This window comes from Eschrichtius robustus, chromosome 6 (assembly GCF_028021215.1).
Source record: "Eschrichtius robustus isolate mEscRob2 chromosome 6, mEscRob2.pri, whole genome shotgun sequence".
NCBI classification, from domain to species: Eukaryota; Metazoa; Chordata; class Mammalia; order Artiodactyla; family Eschrichtiidae; genus Eschrichtius; species Eschrichtius robustus.
The window spans coordinates 115,758,975-115,774,797 of NC_090829.1; the positions used below are offsets into that span (position 1 = coordinate 115,758,975).

General features: G+C 34.5%; 1 protein-coding gene across 1 annotated transcript in view; it reads right to left on the reverse strand.

Moving 5' to 3' along the window:
* Positions 1 to 1,640: 1,640 nt before the first annotated feature.
* The window catches only part of ROBO2 (roundabout guidance receptor 2), a 562,829-nt gene continuing 548,646 nt past the window's right edge, over positions 1,641 to 15,823 (reverse strand). The window contains exons 24-27 of the mRNA XM_068545712.1: positions 12,244 to 12,417; positions 5,730 to 6,002; positions 3,747 to 3,938; positions 1,641 to 1,947 (exon numbers count right to left, since the gene is read on the reverse strand). Coding sequence (XP_068401813.1) covers positions 1,943 to 1,947; positions 3,747 to 3,938; positions 5,730 to 6,002; positions 12,244 to 12,417 — 644 coding nt within the window. The 3' untranslated portion in view covers positions 1,641 to 1,942. The remainder of the gene's footprint in view (positions 1,948 to 3,746; positions 3,939 to 5,729; positions 6,003 to 12,243; positions 12,418 to 15,823) is intronic.

The following is a 15,823-nucleotide window of genomic DNA, read 5'->3' on the forward strand; positions in this document are numbered from 1 at the left end:
ATGTTCCTCTACTCTTGCCTGTGTTGATGCAGTCTCGGGGAATAAAAAAGATGGAAACATTGAACTATGTCCTTCCTTTGCTATAACAATATGACACACAATTGGTGACTGAGCCAATAATGCACGGAGTATGAACTGTCATTCAAACTGGCCCCATATTTTAGAACCGATCCTAATCATTACATTGAATATTTTTCATAGTACCAACTACTGAACACATCATAGGAAAAACATGAGAAAGTATAACTAGAAGTAGAATTTACAATTGTGTAGGCAGCACATGGAAAAATGTCACAAGTGGGAATTTCAGGAAAGATTGGGAAATTCAGGAAAGTTCTCTTCTACTTGACTGATTGACTATACATGTACAGTAGCTAACATATATTTCAAAGTCATATTCATTTGGACGATACCTGACTGATGTTCAGGAACTTCTTGTTCTCAAAGTCGTGTAAACAAATGAGGCAGGACACTGTTATTAATGTCCACTTATGAGGTTTGGTTTATTTAAAAAGTGTATAAACATGCATTTTTCTTCTTTAAAATTTTTCTTTTCGATTTACTCATTCAAAATGGGTCAAACATATTTTAGTTGGTAGCCAATTTTTGAGAATGTACCATAACATATTTATTCCAATAACTCTACTTACTGTGAACTGAACATACTCTGAGCACTGCTTTTTAAGCACTTACAATTTGGCTATATATTTGGTGGCATAACTTCACTTCTTAATCAAATAAAACACAAAATTGTATATAGACTGCATTATTTTTAAAAAATCATGAATTTAAGTGATGCAGCTCTATCCTCTAGTGTGTACTGTACATGTGTTAGAAAGATGAAACAAGATACTGCAATAGAGTTTTTGTATTTGGAAGCAGCTCGAGTATGTCCTAATAATAAATTGCCTCTTTAACTATTTGCTAGATACTCTAGAGTTCATTTTGTTTGTTTCCTTGGGGAACTTCATATTATATTCTGACTTAATGGGTTGGAGAGATGAGTTATGGTAATTCAGAAAATGCTTTTTTAAAAAAAACTGTAATATAAATACAGCTCTTGTGAAACACCTGAATTTCCTTTTGCTTGTTGTAGTTCTCAGATGGGTCAATTACAATGACAGGTAAAGTTGATTCTAAATATAACTTTAATTTCTTTTTTTTAAGCAAGTTTAGTACATCATTGCTACCTGTATATTTTAATGCCTATTCAGTCTTAAGACTTCAACTTCCTTCTTTTGACCCCTGCTTTTGTCAATAGTAAAAGCCACCTTTCTGCTTGTTTTTTATTGACTCAGTCCCTGATGTTCCAAGAAGACTTCGCCAACACCACTGTTCCTTTGCATCTTTCCTATTTCTACACCCCAACTGAAAACCCCCTAATGTGATTGGTTACAACCAGCATTATCCAACCTAGCTTACAGTACAGAAACTCCCTCCACATTCAGTCTTTTTCTTCATGTCACGAGGAGTAGAGATTTGTGCTTATCACCAAATAAAATTGCAGTGCAAAATTTAAACATAAAAGTTACACAATTAAAAGTTAATATATGGCACCACAGCCTATTAATTCACATATAGTACAACAGACCAATAAGAACAGACAATAATATGAACAGAGCTAAAAAGTGTGAGCTTGCATAGCAATGCACGAAAGAAATTATATACAGAGGAAAATCCTTTTCTTCCTGGAGGACGAGCTTTGTTTTCTTTCTTTTTTTATATACTCCTGACAAGAAAGAGTTAAGGTGGGTGGTGTACTTAAGAGAAGAACACAAGTAAAATATCTGTGGGATATGCGTGGCTGTGTGTCTTTACATTGCATTTACAGTTCTGTTAATAGTACATAAATAGAAATTGTTCATTGCACTGTTTAGTGTCATCACTTCCATGAGTTCAGACCTGATGGTCCTTCAGAGCAGCTTTGCATGTCTCCTCTTAGTTACTCTATAAAGAGATTTAAAAAAAATCAGAAATAAGTTTGCGTTTAAAGTAAGTATTCTTTATCTTGATCAGCAGAACAAAAAGCAAAGCAAACAGATAATAGATGAAGATAACATCTTGGATTTTGTGAGGTTGTGAATTTAAAAAATTATACTTATGGAAAGTGAAAGAAAAAAAACACTGTAAAATTTGGAGACAAAATCCGAGTAGATCATTTTTGCACTTCTTATGAGTCTATAATTACTCCAATATAATAGTTAAAGAAAAATCCAGTAGTCCTGAATCAAATGAAAAATTATAAGCATATCTTAATCAGATTATTAATAGACAACAGTAATGATAACTTCCATTAATAAAGAAATTTACAGTTTTGCAAGTACTTTCACTTTCATTATCTCATGGCATCCCCCAGTCTGTGATGTGAGCATAAGAGTAATACAATTTTTTAGATAAGGAGGTAGAGAAGTTAAGAAGGTAGTTTACTTTCTCTTCTCACATAACCAGTAAAAGTTGACAAGATTGGAATTCAGGGCTATTCCTTCAGATAAACTGAATTCATGGAAGCAGTTGAAAATATTCAGCAAGTATAATTCTGACATTGGATAGTGAAATTGGTAACTTTCATGATGAAATTAACACAAAGAGTTCAATGTTTTTTACTGTGTGTGACATAGTGTGACATCCTACCTTTCTCTAGTATTTTATACTTGGAAAGTAGTTTAGTTATATTAACTACCAATGACAGTTCTTTATCAAAAGAGAAATTTATTTATATGCTATTATAATTCAAGTATTAAAATTTACTAAAATCAAAGATCAACCTTTCAAGGTTGACTGCCTAAATTTAAAAAAATAAATAAATGAAGAGCAGCTAAGGAATGAGGAATTCCCAAGGAGGTTCTTTAAAACTACCCAAGGGCCAACATTTCCTTATTAAATAAGAAAGAAAAGGCAAAGAAAACTACAACAAGAACTATATTTAATTAATTTGTAAGTATTAAAATTAATTGCCTAAATTATGTAATTTTTGCACAGAATAATTCAAACGAAAGAGAAAAATGTTTATTTGGCTGATGTAAATAGCAGTGGTCTTCATTATAACCAAACCTACTCAAAATCATAATTTTTTTTCTCATAGTGAAGCAAGCTTTCTATAATTTTGAAATTTGTTTATTGTGGCAATGTCATTGTAGGGGTTCAGGACATGCTACCCCAAAATGTGTGGTACCTTGGTATACTGAATACCTTAAGGCGAGGGAGTTTGGAAAAAAACAGCAGAAACAGAGAGGTCACTGTGACCTCTCCCACCTCATCCTTCCCTGAAGGATCATAAAATCTCCTATGTGACAGGTACCCACCCTGTAGTACCAGGAGGAGGAAGATAGTCTTGTCACCAGAGATGGGGAATTTGGAGCTGAGAAGTCTGTACAAACAAACCTTGTTAAACTAATGCTTATCTTCTCAGTTACCTCTTCACCATGTACTACCCCTAGCCCAAACCTCTCTGTCTAACCAAATTTAAAGGCATTTATTGTTTCTTTGTCTAAAGGATTGAAAAACTTCCTGCTCTGCGCACTTCTTTGAGTCTTCATTCTCATGTGAAGGCTCCATGTTCATGTAAAAATTCAATAAAATTTGTATGCTTTTTTCCTGTTAATCTATCTCATCCGTTTGGTTTTCAGACCCAGCCAGAGATCCTAAGAGGGTCAAGGAAAACTTTTTTCTCCCTTACGTTATTAACCCAGTCGTCCTTCTGAATCATCATAGCCTTTTAAATGTCCTAAAGCACTTACATAATTCACCTGTAAACTGTCCTTGACTATTTGAGCCCATATATCCTATGTCAAGAAGGTCACTGGCATTGCGCTGGTGGCTTCCCCTCAATGCCTCGGCTTTCCTAGGTCCAGTGGATCCCTTAGAAGAAGCCGTTCCTGATGAGCTATGACCCCCTGGAGATGGGAAACTGGGCTTGCTGTAGGGTACCAAGGTCTCCTCTGAAAAAAGAAACACAAAAGGTTGCGTTGAACAGCAATGTGGAGGCAAAACAAACTTAACTTTAAATACTAAGCTCAAGCTAGGCTATTTTATGATTCCACTCTTCAGTAAAATTAAAAATAAGAGTTTAATAAGGCCCAAATAGTAAAGGAATTTCTATGTGCAAGCAACATGTCCTACAATAGGAACTGAGGCAGGATTAAATTAAAAGAGATCTTGGGATAAGTATCTAATGTTATATATTATTTGCAAAATTTAAACTCAGTTTAAAAGGTATTTGCATACAATAACCATATTGTTTAACTAAAGCATTTCTGAGAATAATTTCTGGGTTCAAAGAGGCTGCAATTTACTTTTTTCATTAAGAAGGAAGGAACATGGTTTTTGTTTTAGTTTAAATTATGGCAACATTTTCTCAATCAACTTAGATAAATAAGTATATATTAGTTTAATAAACTAAGCTTCTTAAATTTCTATTGCTTCTTTGGATAGAAATACATTATTTGAAAAGCTGTGTATTTCCTTAAAAGAAAAAGAGAAACTCATTCATTTTAATAAATAATGTTCATATTCTTTTTATGTACCATCTCTCTAAAAATAATTCATGATGTGCATTACTAAATAACACTGAAATAACTTTTTTCTTTCTCTCTTTTTTTTACTTTCTTTCCTCTTTCTTTCCCCCCCCCCCCTTTCTCTCCACCTCTCTGTATTTTCTTTCTTTCTAGGTATGGGTTATTATTACTGCGATTAGATGACTAAAAAAAATGCTGACTGAATTTAGTATTTCTCTTTTTAGATAGTCTTTAATGACAAGGGTCACGTGATTTCTCTCCCAACCTTAATGGTGTAAGCACCCTAAATGTTCCACTAAATCTAGATACTAATATTATCATCTTTTGGCTTTTTTATAACTGTATCTTCTAAAACCTTAAGCACCAAGTTGTGACAAAATATAATTATTGAAAATGCATGAGTAGAGGACATATCCAGAAAAGACTGAGTCCGAATGAATAAAAGAATGTGTAAGGAAACTTTTTCAATTGTGTGTGTGTGTGTGTGTGTGTGTGTGTGTATGTTTTAATACTCAATGAATCCTGACATAAGAAGAGATGTTCTAGAAAATCCATTTCTATAAGTGGCTCAACATCCCCCTACCAAAAAAAATCCAACCACAAACCATGAAACTTATTCTGTGACATTTCCAGGAAGTTTGAGTTATAAACAAAAACATTTCTCACTGAAGTGTTATCAACTAAATTGAATCAGTTGGAGCAAGGGCAGGCTCCAGTTTAACCTTTTCTAATATGAGAATTCTGTGATTGCCTATTTATATGCAACGTTGTTATTTCCATTAATTTACCTATTTGACTGAAGCGTGTTCTCCTCTCAAAATGACTAGTTACTTCAGTCAAAATGAAAAAACGGTTGAAGGCAGAGATTCAATGGACACTAAAGATGAAATTTAGTGGTCTAAAAGGACTCAATACAAACATTAAAAGGCAAAAGAAACAAAAAAAATCAAATGGTCTCTTGAGCACTGCAGATGAAGCCTGGAGGTCTCTTGCGCTCAAAGACCCTATGCAGAGGTAAACTTGAGGAACAACCCCTCACTGAACTGACTCAGCCTTAAGGGATGTGCTCGTGATCTCTGCTGCGGAATTCCAACTTCAATTAGTGATTCAAAGCAAACGCATTTCAGATGCCCTTAAACAACTGGCATTTCCAAGATACCTGGTAGAAAAAAAAAAGTAAAAGTCCACACTTTCTTGGGACTGTGCAGAACACACCTGGTCCAACACCTTGTTTGTGGAGGGCTTTCCGTATGTCTTCTTGGCGTTCTGTGGAGTTTATCCATTCCTGGGTTTGTCGCTGCCACTCTAGGGATGTTTTAGCTGGACAATCCAAAGAGCTCTTTGTGTCTTCTAAGTTGGATGCTTGCTGTCTGTCCAGAGAGCTTCCTTTTCTCTCTGTTGAGTTTTCCACGTTACCAGCATGCTGGCTCGGGCCTATTTGCTGCCTTAAACCCTGACCGGGAGGGGGATCTGGTGGTGGTGGAAGATCTAAAAATTTTGAATAATGTTTAGAATGGACTAAAATGTAATGAAAAGTACAGGTTTTAATTCAAGATGAAGAAAAAACCCTTGCCCTCCTACAGGTATCACCTATGCGAAATGAATTTGGGGGAGGAAAAGGTCAGTTATTTATATCTAAAATGCACATTATTGATCTCTTTGCTATCTTTTGATCACAGTGTCTTTGAAATAAAATCAACAGGCTTTATCCAACTATTGTACATAGAGAGTGTTTTCAATTGCACATTGAGGCTGATGTTCAAGGTGTGAAGAGCAGTTTATGGTTTCTCCATCTTTAATCCATTGTCCGCTGCCACCTCCCCAAAGTAGAAACACCAAGACACGAAGTGAATAGAAATTCTAGCAGCCGTGCTAATAAAAGGCCCTGGGAAGAATAAAAGCTGCCCTGCCAATCTCCATAGGAAATGTTGCCCTTGGGAAATTAAGAACTGTATGCCGTATCATACACAGCGTATGACTGCTCTTATCCGTGTACGTGGCACATTTAGCAACAGTCAAAGGGTTAAGCTAACATTTATTAAATGCAATTAACATTCTGCCTGACAACCAATTCTGGCTGTTCGTTTCATGAGTTAGCTAATGAGTTACAACTAATATATTATAATCTTCCAATGTATTAATTTTAATAAGTAATAACCAATGTTCAGAGTTTAGATAGAATATGCTTCATGGTGCTAGAGTAGACAATGCATCATGAAAATTTGAGATGTAGTGGAATAGATAATTTTTCATAAAACTCTTTACATTAAATATCGATATGAAAAAATTAAAAGTTCAAATACTCAGCTCATTTTTCATTTTTCTTTTATTAGCTTTTCATTCCATGACACTTTTATATTTTGAATGTCTTTTGTTGTGAAATCATAATCCCTTCTTTCATATTTCTTTAAGTATTATAGTTCTATCATATAATTTATACTATTATACTAGTCCTGAAATTACTTTGTGGAAGATTTTGAAATCTTCTAAACATTCTAACGTTCTTTTGGATTATTTCTTCTCATTTTTCTGGAATGCTGTTGCAAACTTCTTTGTTCATCCTTAGAGTATCTAATTATGTTATTTGTTCACAAAGATCAAATATCATGGACAATATACATACTTATATCATTAATAGAGGATACTGTATATAACATAGGTAATTATTTCCCATGCCATTTTAGTAATGATGCACTTGTTTCTAATAATATTGTTCATGAAATTTAAAAGGGGAAAGTATAAATTTCTTGTGTACAAAACATAATTTCTTTAAGGAAGGCTAAGTTGCTCCTTTTAAAGACTTTATTAAGAAGCTTCATACTCTCTCTTATGAACAAAGTAATACTGTCCTCCATTGAACCAACAATGAAAACCTCCTCCGTATCTGCTTCGGGAGTTCCCACTTTGGAGCAACATTCCCAGTTCTTATGTATGTCCTCTTGTGAGATTATGAATCACTAATTATTGAAGGGAACAGGTTTTCTATCTGGGAGAATAAAGTTGCAATTGGAACATTTCTTCCAAAATGAAGAGCTAATCCAATCCTGAGAAAACTGTTTGTTGAATAATCCACCAATGAGTTTGGTATTTTCTTTATATTCAACACTGACTCCCTTCAGTTTGTATTATTATAAATGCAAATTAATTATTTCATTTGAGTAATTGGACTTAGGACTGCCAGCTGGGGGGAAATTATTATATTTGCTTCTAAAATAACATATCTTGTCACCGATTTTTATTCTCCATCAGAGCAGCTTAATTTTTAAAATGGCCAAAATGGCAACTGCTTATGCTAGCTAAAATTCTGATTACTATTTAATTTAACCTGAAATTATATGGCTACGTAATTAAGTAATATCCTTGGAGTTTGTATAGTCTAAGAAGAAAGAACATTGAAAGCACATTGAAATAAACAAATTGGAAAAAAGATGAGATTAAGAATGGCTGTGGAAAAAATAAAAGTATGTAATCAAATATGTTTACTTAAATTAAATTTATTATTCATTTCTCTGTTGATTCATTTCAACTAAATCAATTCACTAAAGAGTCTCTGGCTGGCCTACTGAGGATTTGCTATTGTCAGGCACACAACAGTTCAATGATATATGTGCCATTATTATACTCTTTTTTTTTAGGTAAGAAAAAAAGGCATAAAGAAATTAAGTATCTCCAGCCTGGGTCTCTCCTTCCATGAACTCCAGACTCATCTAACTAAATCCATACTGGAGAGTTCAGCTTTGGTGTTTAGAAAGTATCTCAAATTTCACACATGAAATCTGAGCTCTAGATCTTCCTCCACAAACTATACTTCCTCTCTAGTGTTCCTCATCTCAATTACTACAAGTTGGCCATAACTTTGGAGTAATTTTTGGCTTCCCTGCTTTACAGCCTTTATTAATTTCATTAACAAACCCTGTGGGCTCTGCCTCCAAACCATACTCAGAATTCAACATTTCTCATTGCTTCCACTGATTCTAGCTTGACATGAACCGCTAGCATCTATTCCCTACATTACTTCCACAATTTCCCATGTGGTTTCTGTGATTCCACATAGAAGCACATTCAGTCTATCTCAACCTAACATCTAGAATGACTTGTTTTTTAATAAAAATATAAGGAAAATCCTGTTACTCCTCTGCCTTAAACACACACACATGCACACACACACACGCACACACACACACACACATACCATCAGTGGTTTCCCACTCAAAGTAAAGAGCCAACGTCCTTATAGAAACTTAAAGGTCCTACAGAACGCTGGTCCTCACTTACTTGTCTGACTTCACAGGCTATTTTGTTGCTCTCTCTGCTTCAGTCACACTACTCCATTTCCTTTTTATCAAATATTTCAGGATTCCACTTGCTGTTCTCATTTCCTGGAATGACTTTTCCTCAGATATCATCATTGCTCTTTCCCTTGTAATCTTCCAGTCTTTTCTCAAATGTCATCATCTTGGTAAGTCCTTCCCTGAGCAATCTAGTTTAAAACTTCCCCCACTTCTATATTTCTCAACTTCTTTCCTATGTTTTTTTTTTTTTTTCCTCCATGACACTTACAACCATCTTGTATACTTTTATTTTTGACTTATATATTTATGTTGGTCTTTATCTATCGTCTCTCACTAGAATGTAAGCTACAGGAGGGCAGGGAATTTTGTCTGTACGGTTCCCATTGTGCCTGTCATTTGGTATAAGCTTAATAAATATTTGAATGAATAGATTAATGAATAAAGAAATTTGCTCAATGGTCAAAGCTAGTCCATGGTAGAGCTGGAAAAGAGCCCCTTCTCTGAATAGACAGTAGGGTGAGGGGAGGACAGGCTGGAAGAAGATGGGAAAAAAGGCTGACAGATAGAGAACTACCTCTCTGCCTCCTTTGTTTAGCATTGGTCAATGTATTGGCTTTAAGGGATATTCTTTGGCTTATGCAAATGCAATAGATGACTTGAACTGAACAATGCCTGCTCAGGTGAGACTTTATCCAAGGGAGAAGAACATTCCTTAACATGTGTGTGAGTTTTTGCATAGTCTTTGAGACAGAGACTGAGGTTGCTTACCACTTCCAATTCCTCTATTGGCCACAAGGGAAGATTACTTTCCCACTCCAGTAGTTAGTTTGATGCCATGTGACAGAGTTCTTGCCAATGAAAGAGGCATGTACCACTTTCAGGACTAGCCATAGAACCTCTCAAATAATCACCTACGTTCTGTCTTCCCCTCACTCAGAAACCATCAAGGTCCCATCTTGGAAATAATGGTGTCTCAATATTTAAGAAACATACATTGTTACACTACAACTTAGAGGAGAGTCACCTGACTTTTATAAATCACTGTGTCCATGAGAAATAAATGCTTACTGTGCTAAGGCACTGAGGGGATAGAAGCTGTTTGGTATAGCAGCTAGCAATAATTACTCTGATTAATGTACTCATAAAACACTGTTGTAAAATCTATAATGCAAAAATTTTACGGTAAAACGTCTATACGTTAAGTGCTACTAAATAGCAACCTTCCTCAAAAGAACAGTTTGATTTTATATACAAATATTATAAATTTATTACTGATGCATGGATTCATACCTTACAAAAGCTACGACATATACATCTGTGGTAAAATAACAAAATCCTTAAGGATAATCTGTAGAGTGCTATCCAAAATAAATGTCCTTGTATCATAACTAAAATGTCTTTGGATCAAACACTTGGAAAGACATGTGAGCCAAAATTTGCTTTGCAATATCACCACTTCCAAAATGTATCTACTAATAGCACCTAATCCATAACCTTTTTTGGAATGCCAGTAAATTTGAAATGTTAGGAACCTATTTGTTTTTTAGAAATATAAGCAATATATTGATCATGCTTTAAACTAGGAGGTAGCTTGTTTTAACTAGACATTCTGAAGAAAGCTTGCAAGGAAAGTGTTTTAGGAAGAAAGAAAAGAGCTCTCTATTTTGCTGATTTATATTTTATATCTTCCACATATTCTGGACATGATCTACCAACATTTTGGAAAAGCCACAAAAAACCCATATTGTCCCTGGATTTTTTTCCTCTCTCCATGACATTTATATCAGGAAAATTACACAAAATTATTAATGCTGAGATTTGTAACTAGAATATCAGTGAGAGTAGTCCTTTTTATTTAGAGGGAACAAGATCAACGCTTCAAGTGCTCAGCTAATCTTTAGATCATCTGAGGCAGAAAGGAGGTAATAAGCATTTTTGCTCACCACAGGATATCCACTTACAGAGAATCAAAATCTTGATTGTACCCTTACCCTTGTATTCCATAGAAACACTTTCCAATGGGGACAAAGTAAGCAGGAAAGATGGAAAGATAAGTAAACCTGAAGGCTTTTAGACCAAGTTATTTTGGCTTTTAAAGTCTTCTTAGCATTATAAAATGACAAGAGAAAGCACAACGGTGGCTGCCAGCTAGGGACCTACCCCCAAACCAATAAAGAACAAATACTTCTTTTCCAACTAAGCCTCATTCTGTCCTATAATGTCTAAGAGAGTCTAAGAGACTGAGATGAGTGGGCAGAACTCAGTTATAGCTTCTCAAAGCTGACTGCACGTTAGATTCTCCCATGGAGCTTTAAAAATACTCGTGACTGGTTTTCACCCCAGAACAAATAAATCAGAATCTCCAGGGTATATTTTAAGAGTTCCCAGATGGTTTTAATGTGCAGTTTGGCTAGGTTCATCTTTTTGATGTTTAGTAGTACTATCTCAGGAAAAAGTGTGTGTGCTTGCAGGAGATATTGCAGAGAAGGGGGAAGAAATTTACCTTTGGGTCTGACATTATATTGGGCTTTTTACATATATTATCTTACATATTCCTGAGGATAAAACTTCAGGATAAATACTTTTATTCCTACATTTAAACATATGAGAATTAAGTTGAATATTGAGCTGATGAGCTACTCATTATTGAACAAGGATATCGTCCAATAATATTTTGTTTCCTGAAACTAGCAGTATTTAAGCAAATACTCAAAGACTGGATGCTATACATAAATAAAAGAATTGAAATAAATCAGCAAGCTATGGCCCATGGGCCAAATTAAGCCACTGCCTGTTTTGTCAATAAAGTTTTATTAGAAATCAGTCACACCCATTCATTTACATTTTTTCTATAGCTTCACAGACACTACAATTGAGGAGTGTTGAGTAGTCTTGACAGACACTGTTTGGCTCGCAAAAGCCAAAAATATTTACTATCTGGACTTTTCAGAAAAAGTTTACTGATCCATCAACCAGATGATCTATAGCATATTTTTAGCCCTGGAATTAATGAAACTAAACAATTACTAAATTGGAAATCACTACACGGTCTTCTTCAAAAGTGAAATACCATCTAAGATATCTTAATTCAATTTCAAAAATGACCCAACAACATGGCAACTGCAATGCTACTTATGTTTTCTTCCTTAATCTTAAAAAGGAATGTTCACTAAAAAGCACTAATGGAAAATGCCAGAACAGCAGAAAAATCAACATTGCAAAGCCTGTATTTCTTGGGGCTGGATAATGTAGAAATAATTCCAGATTGTTAAAAAAAAAAAGAGGGTGTTTTATTGAAACAAGACCACATTGCCAGGTGTTCAGCCTGGTTATATAACAAGGCAATGCCTAATCTACCATAGCTTCTTTAATCTAAGTTAATGATTGCACAGAGCATGTCTTTTCAGTTAGGAGACGAGAGAAGGAAACAAACCTACCATCTGTCATTCCTTCCCTTCGGTGAGGCAATGCTGGTTGTGGGTCCACTCGCCCTCCCTTGTGTTTTTTAGTGGGCCGAGGCCTCTGACTTTGACTCATGGCTGCACTGGTGTTACTGTCAGTAGAAAATGGGCTGGTTGGTCGAGGTCTTTGAGAGGAGGTAAAGGCTTTGCCTAAAAAGTAAACAAAGGGAATGAGGTATAGAGAATGTTATTATAAGACATTGATTCAGTCTTGTATTTCTGCTCTAAGACTAGCCTCTAAACCTGCCTGGAGATGACATTTGAAGATACAAAATACTGGTGCATCTCCATAGAAAAAAAATATGCCCTCCTGCATTTCGTTTGTCCGATTTTTATAACCAACATACTACCCACTGAAAAAATTTAAACAAATGAATATGAAACAAAACCACTGACCAAAAACTCAATATTCCTTTTTTTCAATATTCCTTGATTATATTTTTATTTAACCTTGACAATCTTAGTAATATTTTCATAGATATAGGCAAATTCATGCAGCTTTTACTTCTTAAAATTAAAGAAGCTATTTCTGAAGTGAATTATGTACTGTCTTATCTGTTGAATCAGATTTCACCCTTGGAATCTTACAAACTCTCTTTGAGCACAGAAAAATGTCCTGTAGTAATTACATTTGAAATTTTACATGAAAGGTCTGCTCAGATACATATATTTAATTGACCTTACCACCCATACACATACACGATGAATTCTACCTCTCTTAGCAGAAACTCAATAACATTAGTGTATAGTATAGGATAGATAGCAGGTTAAAATCACCTTGTATATCCAAAGTGCAATAGGTGTTTTCTGATGAATAGTATTGTATCTGAGCAGACTCCAAATTCTCATTGAAAAATGAAATGTGCTATGTCCTTTTCTTGTAGTTTAGTGTACATATGCAGGGAAATATATTCTGGCAAAAGGTAAGCTAATAAATTTTCAACATCTTACGATTTTAATAACATGTTTATTATGGTATGAGAGGGTTGGTTTATGTACGTGTATTTAGTCTCTATTGCATGTTTTCATTTCATTCAAAATTACTGTAATAGTTACATTTTAAGTCAATGTGACATGATATTGCTTAATGCTTTATTAGCTTTTAGCATACATGCAAGAAGTGTACTTATGCCTTCTAACTTATTAGTTTCCTTGCACTTTCTCACTGTTCTGCTCATAGCTATGCCACAAAAAGCACTCAGGCAACATAAAGTTTCTGACTTATGCCTTAGAAAGCAAGAAAACTCAAATAACCATTATATTACAACATATTTTAGTTCAGATGCTATATGAAAAATAAACCTCTGCAATGCTTGGAAAATCTTCTTTACTTTGAAGATGTCTAGTGCATACTCAAAAGAAATAGCATAACATTATATGATGGTATAATTCAAAGAAAGCTTCCAAGACTCATTTTTATAACTTGTAAGTTTAGTGAAGGGTCGAAGTCATTTGTTTTTCTTTACTATTTGAATACTATTAAGATTTCAAAAATGCATTTAGAGTTTCATTAGTTTGTTTTGTAAGGCAACTCAGTTTAATTCATATATCAGAAGTTTCTTCTATGTGCATTTAAGAAGTACACATAGTCATGTAACAGGATCATGCCAAAGTTATTTTGTTCAGTAAAACAAATGATTACCAAATTACTGATCTATTAATAGAGTGAATCCCACATTTATTTTTGAGTTAATGATCAGAAACGTGAAAAATTACATATTTGGTCTTTTATATTATTATTATTTATTAATTTCAGATACCAAAATTAGATTGTGATAAAGAGCAATATACAAGTAGTCATCATTTTATTTAACTTGCAAATGCAGTGGGTGTATTTTTAATTAGCATCCTTTAAAACAAATAATAAATTATTGGATTAAAATCTTAACAGCCAAACAACTAATAAGACCATCAGCCATTTGAACTGTTAGACTGACAGCCTCAGACCCATTCACCCCATGCTGAGAAAGCCTTCCCAGAAAATGCATTTGCAGAAAGAAATGGGGCAAAGGAAAGTAATGGAGATAAAAGCTGAATAATTTTAATCACTGGGTACATTATTGATTGTGTGAGAATTTCGCCAAGTGTGAGTTATTGAAAATTTAATGGCAATCTGAGTTGCAGCTTTGCTGTAGTATAAGAAGGAAGCATATTCCAATTAATCAGCAGAGCCATGAAGGGAAAGGGGAACAAAGGATGGAAGGTGGTGAGTAGGAGCCCATTCTTGGCTCTGCAAAGGGAGCATCAGAAGAGAGTTCTGTCTGATAACTGAGCATCCAAACTGTGTTCATGCATATTAAAGAAAACCCTGCAGTCAGACTCGCTGAGAAAGGACAGAAGATAAATAGCTCAGTGTCCAAGGACAAGATTCTCTCATGCAAAGAGTGTTGACTCAGTCTACCAACCTGTTCTTGTAAGGCTGGTTCCATCCAGCCTAAAACCAGCTTTATCTGCTGCTGCCACCAGTGCTTGTGCAAAACTGCCGCTGGCAAAGATGGAGCCATCTGATGAGCTACCTACACTAGATCTATGACTAGAAAAGTTACGGTCCTCATCAGATGCAGAGCCCCATCCATTTACCATTGAACCTAAAAACAAATGTAGTCGTCTAGTGAGTGGTATATATTGCATAGCTCATCGGCTTGTACATACTATACTAATGAACAAGAGCCTGCACTCCTCACTCGTCCTTGAGGTTACATCGGGTTTCACCAAGACTTCTTTAGCCATGTGCAAGCATCATCCATGTTTTAAACATTTCTAGTGCAGAAGAATGAAGCTCACTGAAGACATGCATCTGTTTTCAACACATGAGCAAAACATGTTCTGTATGATTCCATTCTTGCATTGTTTAAATTTTTACACTATTATTTTCTAAAAGAGAATTGCTATGTATATTTTAAGGCCTAGACTTCAGAGAAAAACATTTTTACTGAAATAAATTATCGTGTGTTTAAAGTCAACTTAGCAAGAACTCAGTTGAACAAATAGTGTGAATATATTTTGAATTTAATGCAGACTAGTGATAATTTTCATGAAATCTACACTCACATACTGCAGAAGGGCCAGAATTATTTCAAGAATTTAAAATAAAAATTTAATTACTCGGGAAATAACAAACACTAAAAATCAAAAATGTATAAATAATACCAGAGCAAATAGACTTAGAATATAACAAAATATTTATTTTTGAAAAGTTCTATTTTTTCAAAGCTTAGTGTGATTTCTTTGTTTTTCAATTACTTTAAGACCTCCAGTTTTCTGTTTAATACTAATCTTCATTTTAGAAAATTAATCATTATAAAGAATACCACTGATATTAACATGGATTTTTCTGCAAAGTGCAACATGGCAGTAGAGGAAAAGAATCACAGCTTTATGTGTAGAGAGCTGCAAAATATGATGCTACTGAGAAATAATGCTTATTCTTAATTTTTAGCAAGTCATTTACACTTTTATCCTTTTTTTCTTAGACCAAAGCACACTGAGACGATCTATTACTTAAAACAATTAACATTACAATATATATTTAGGTTGTTGTACCATTAGTGTATGA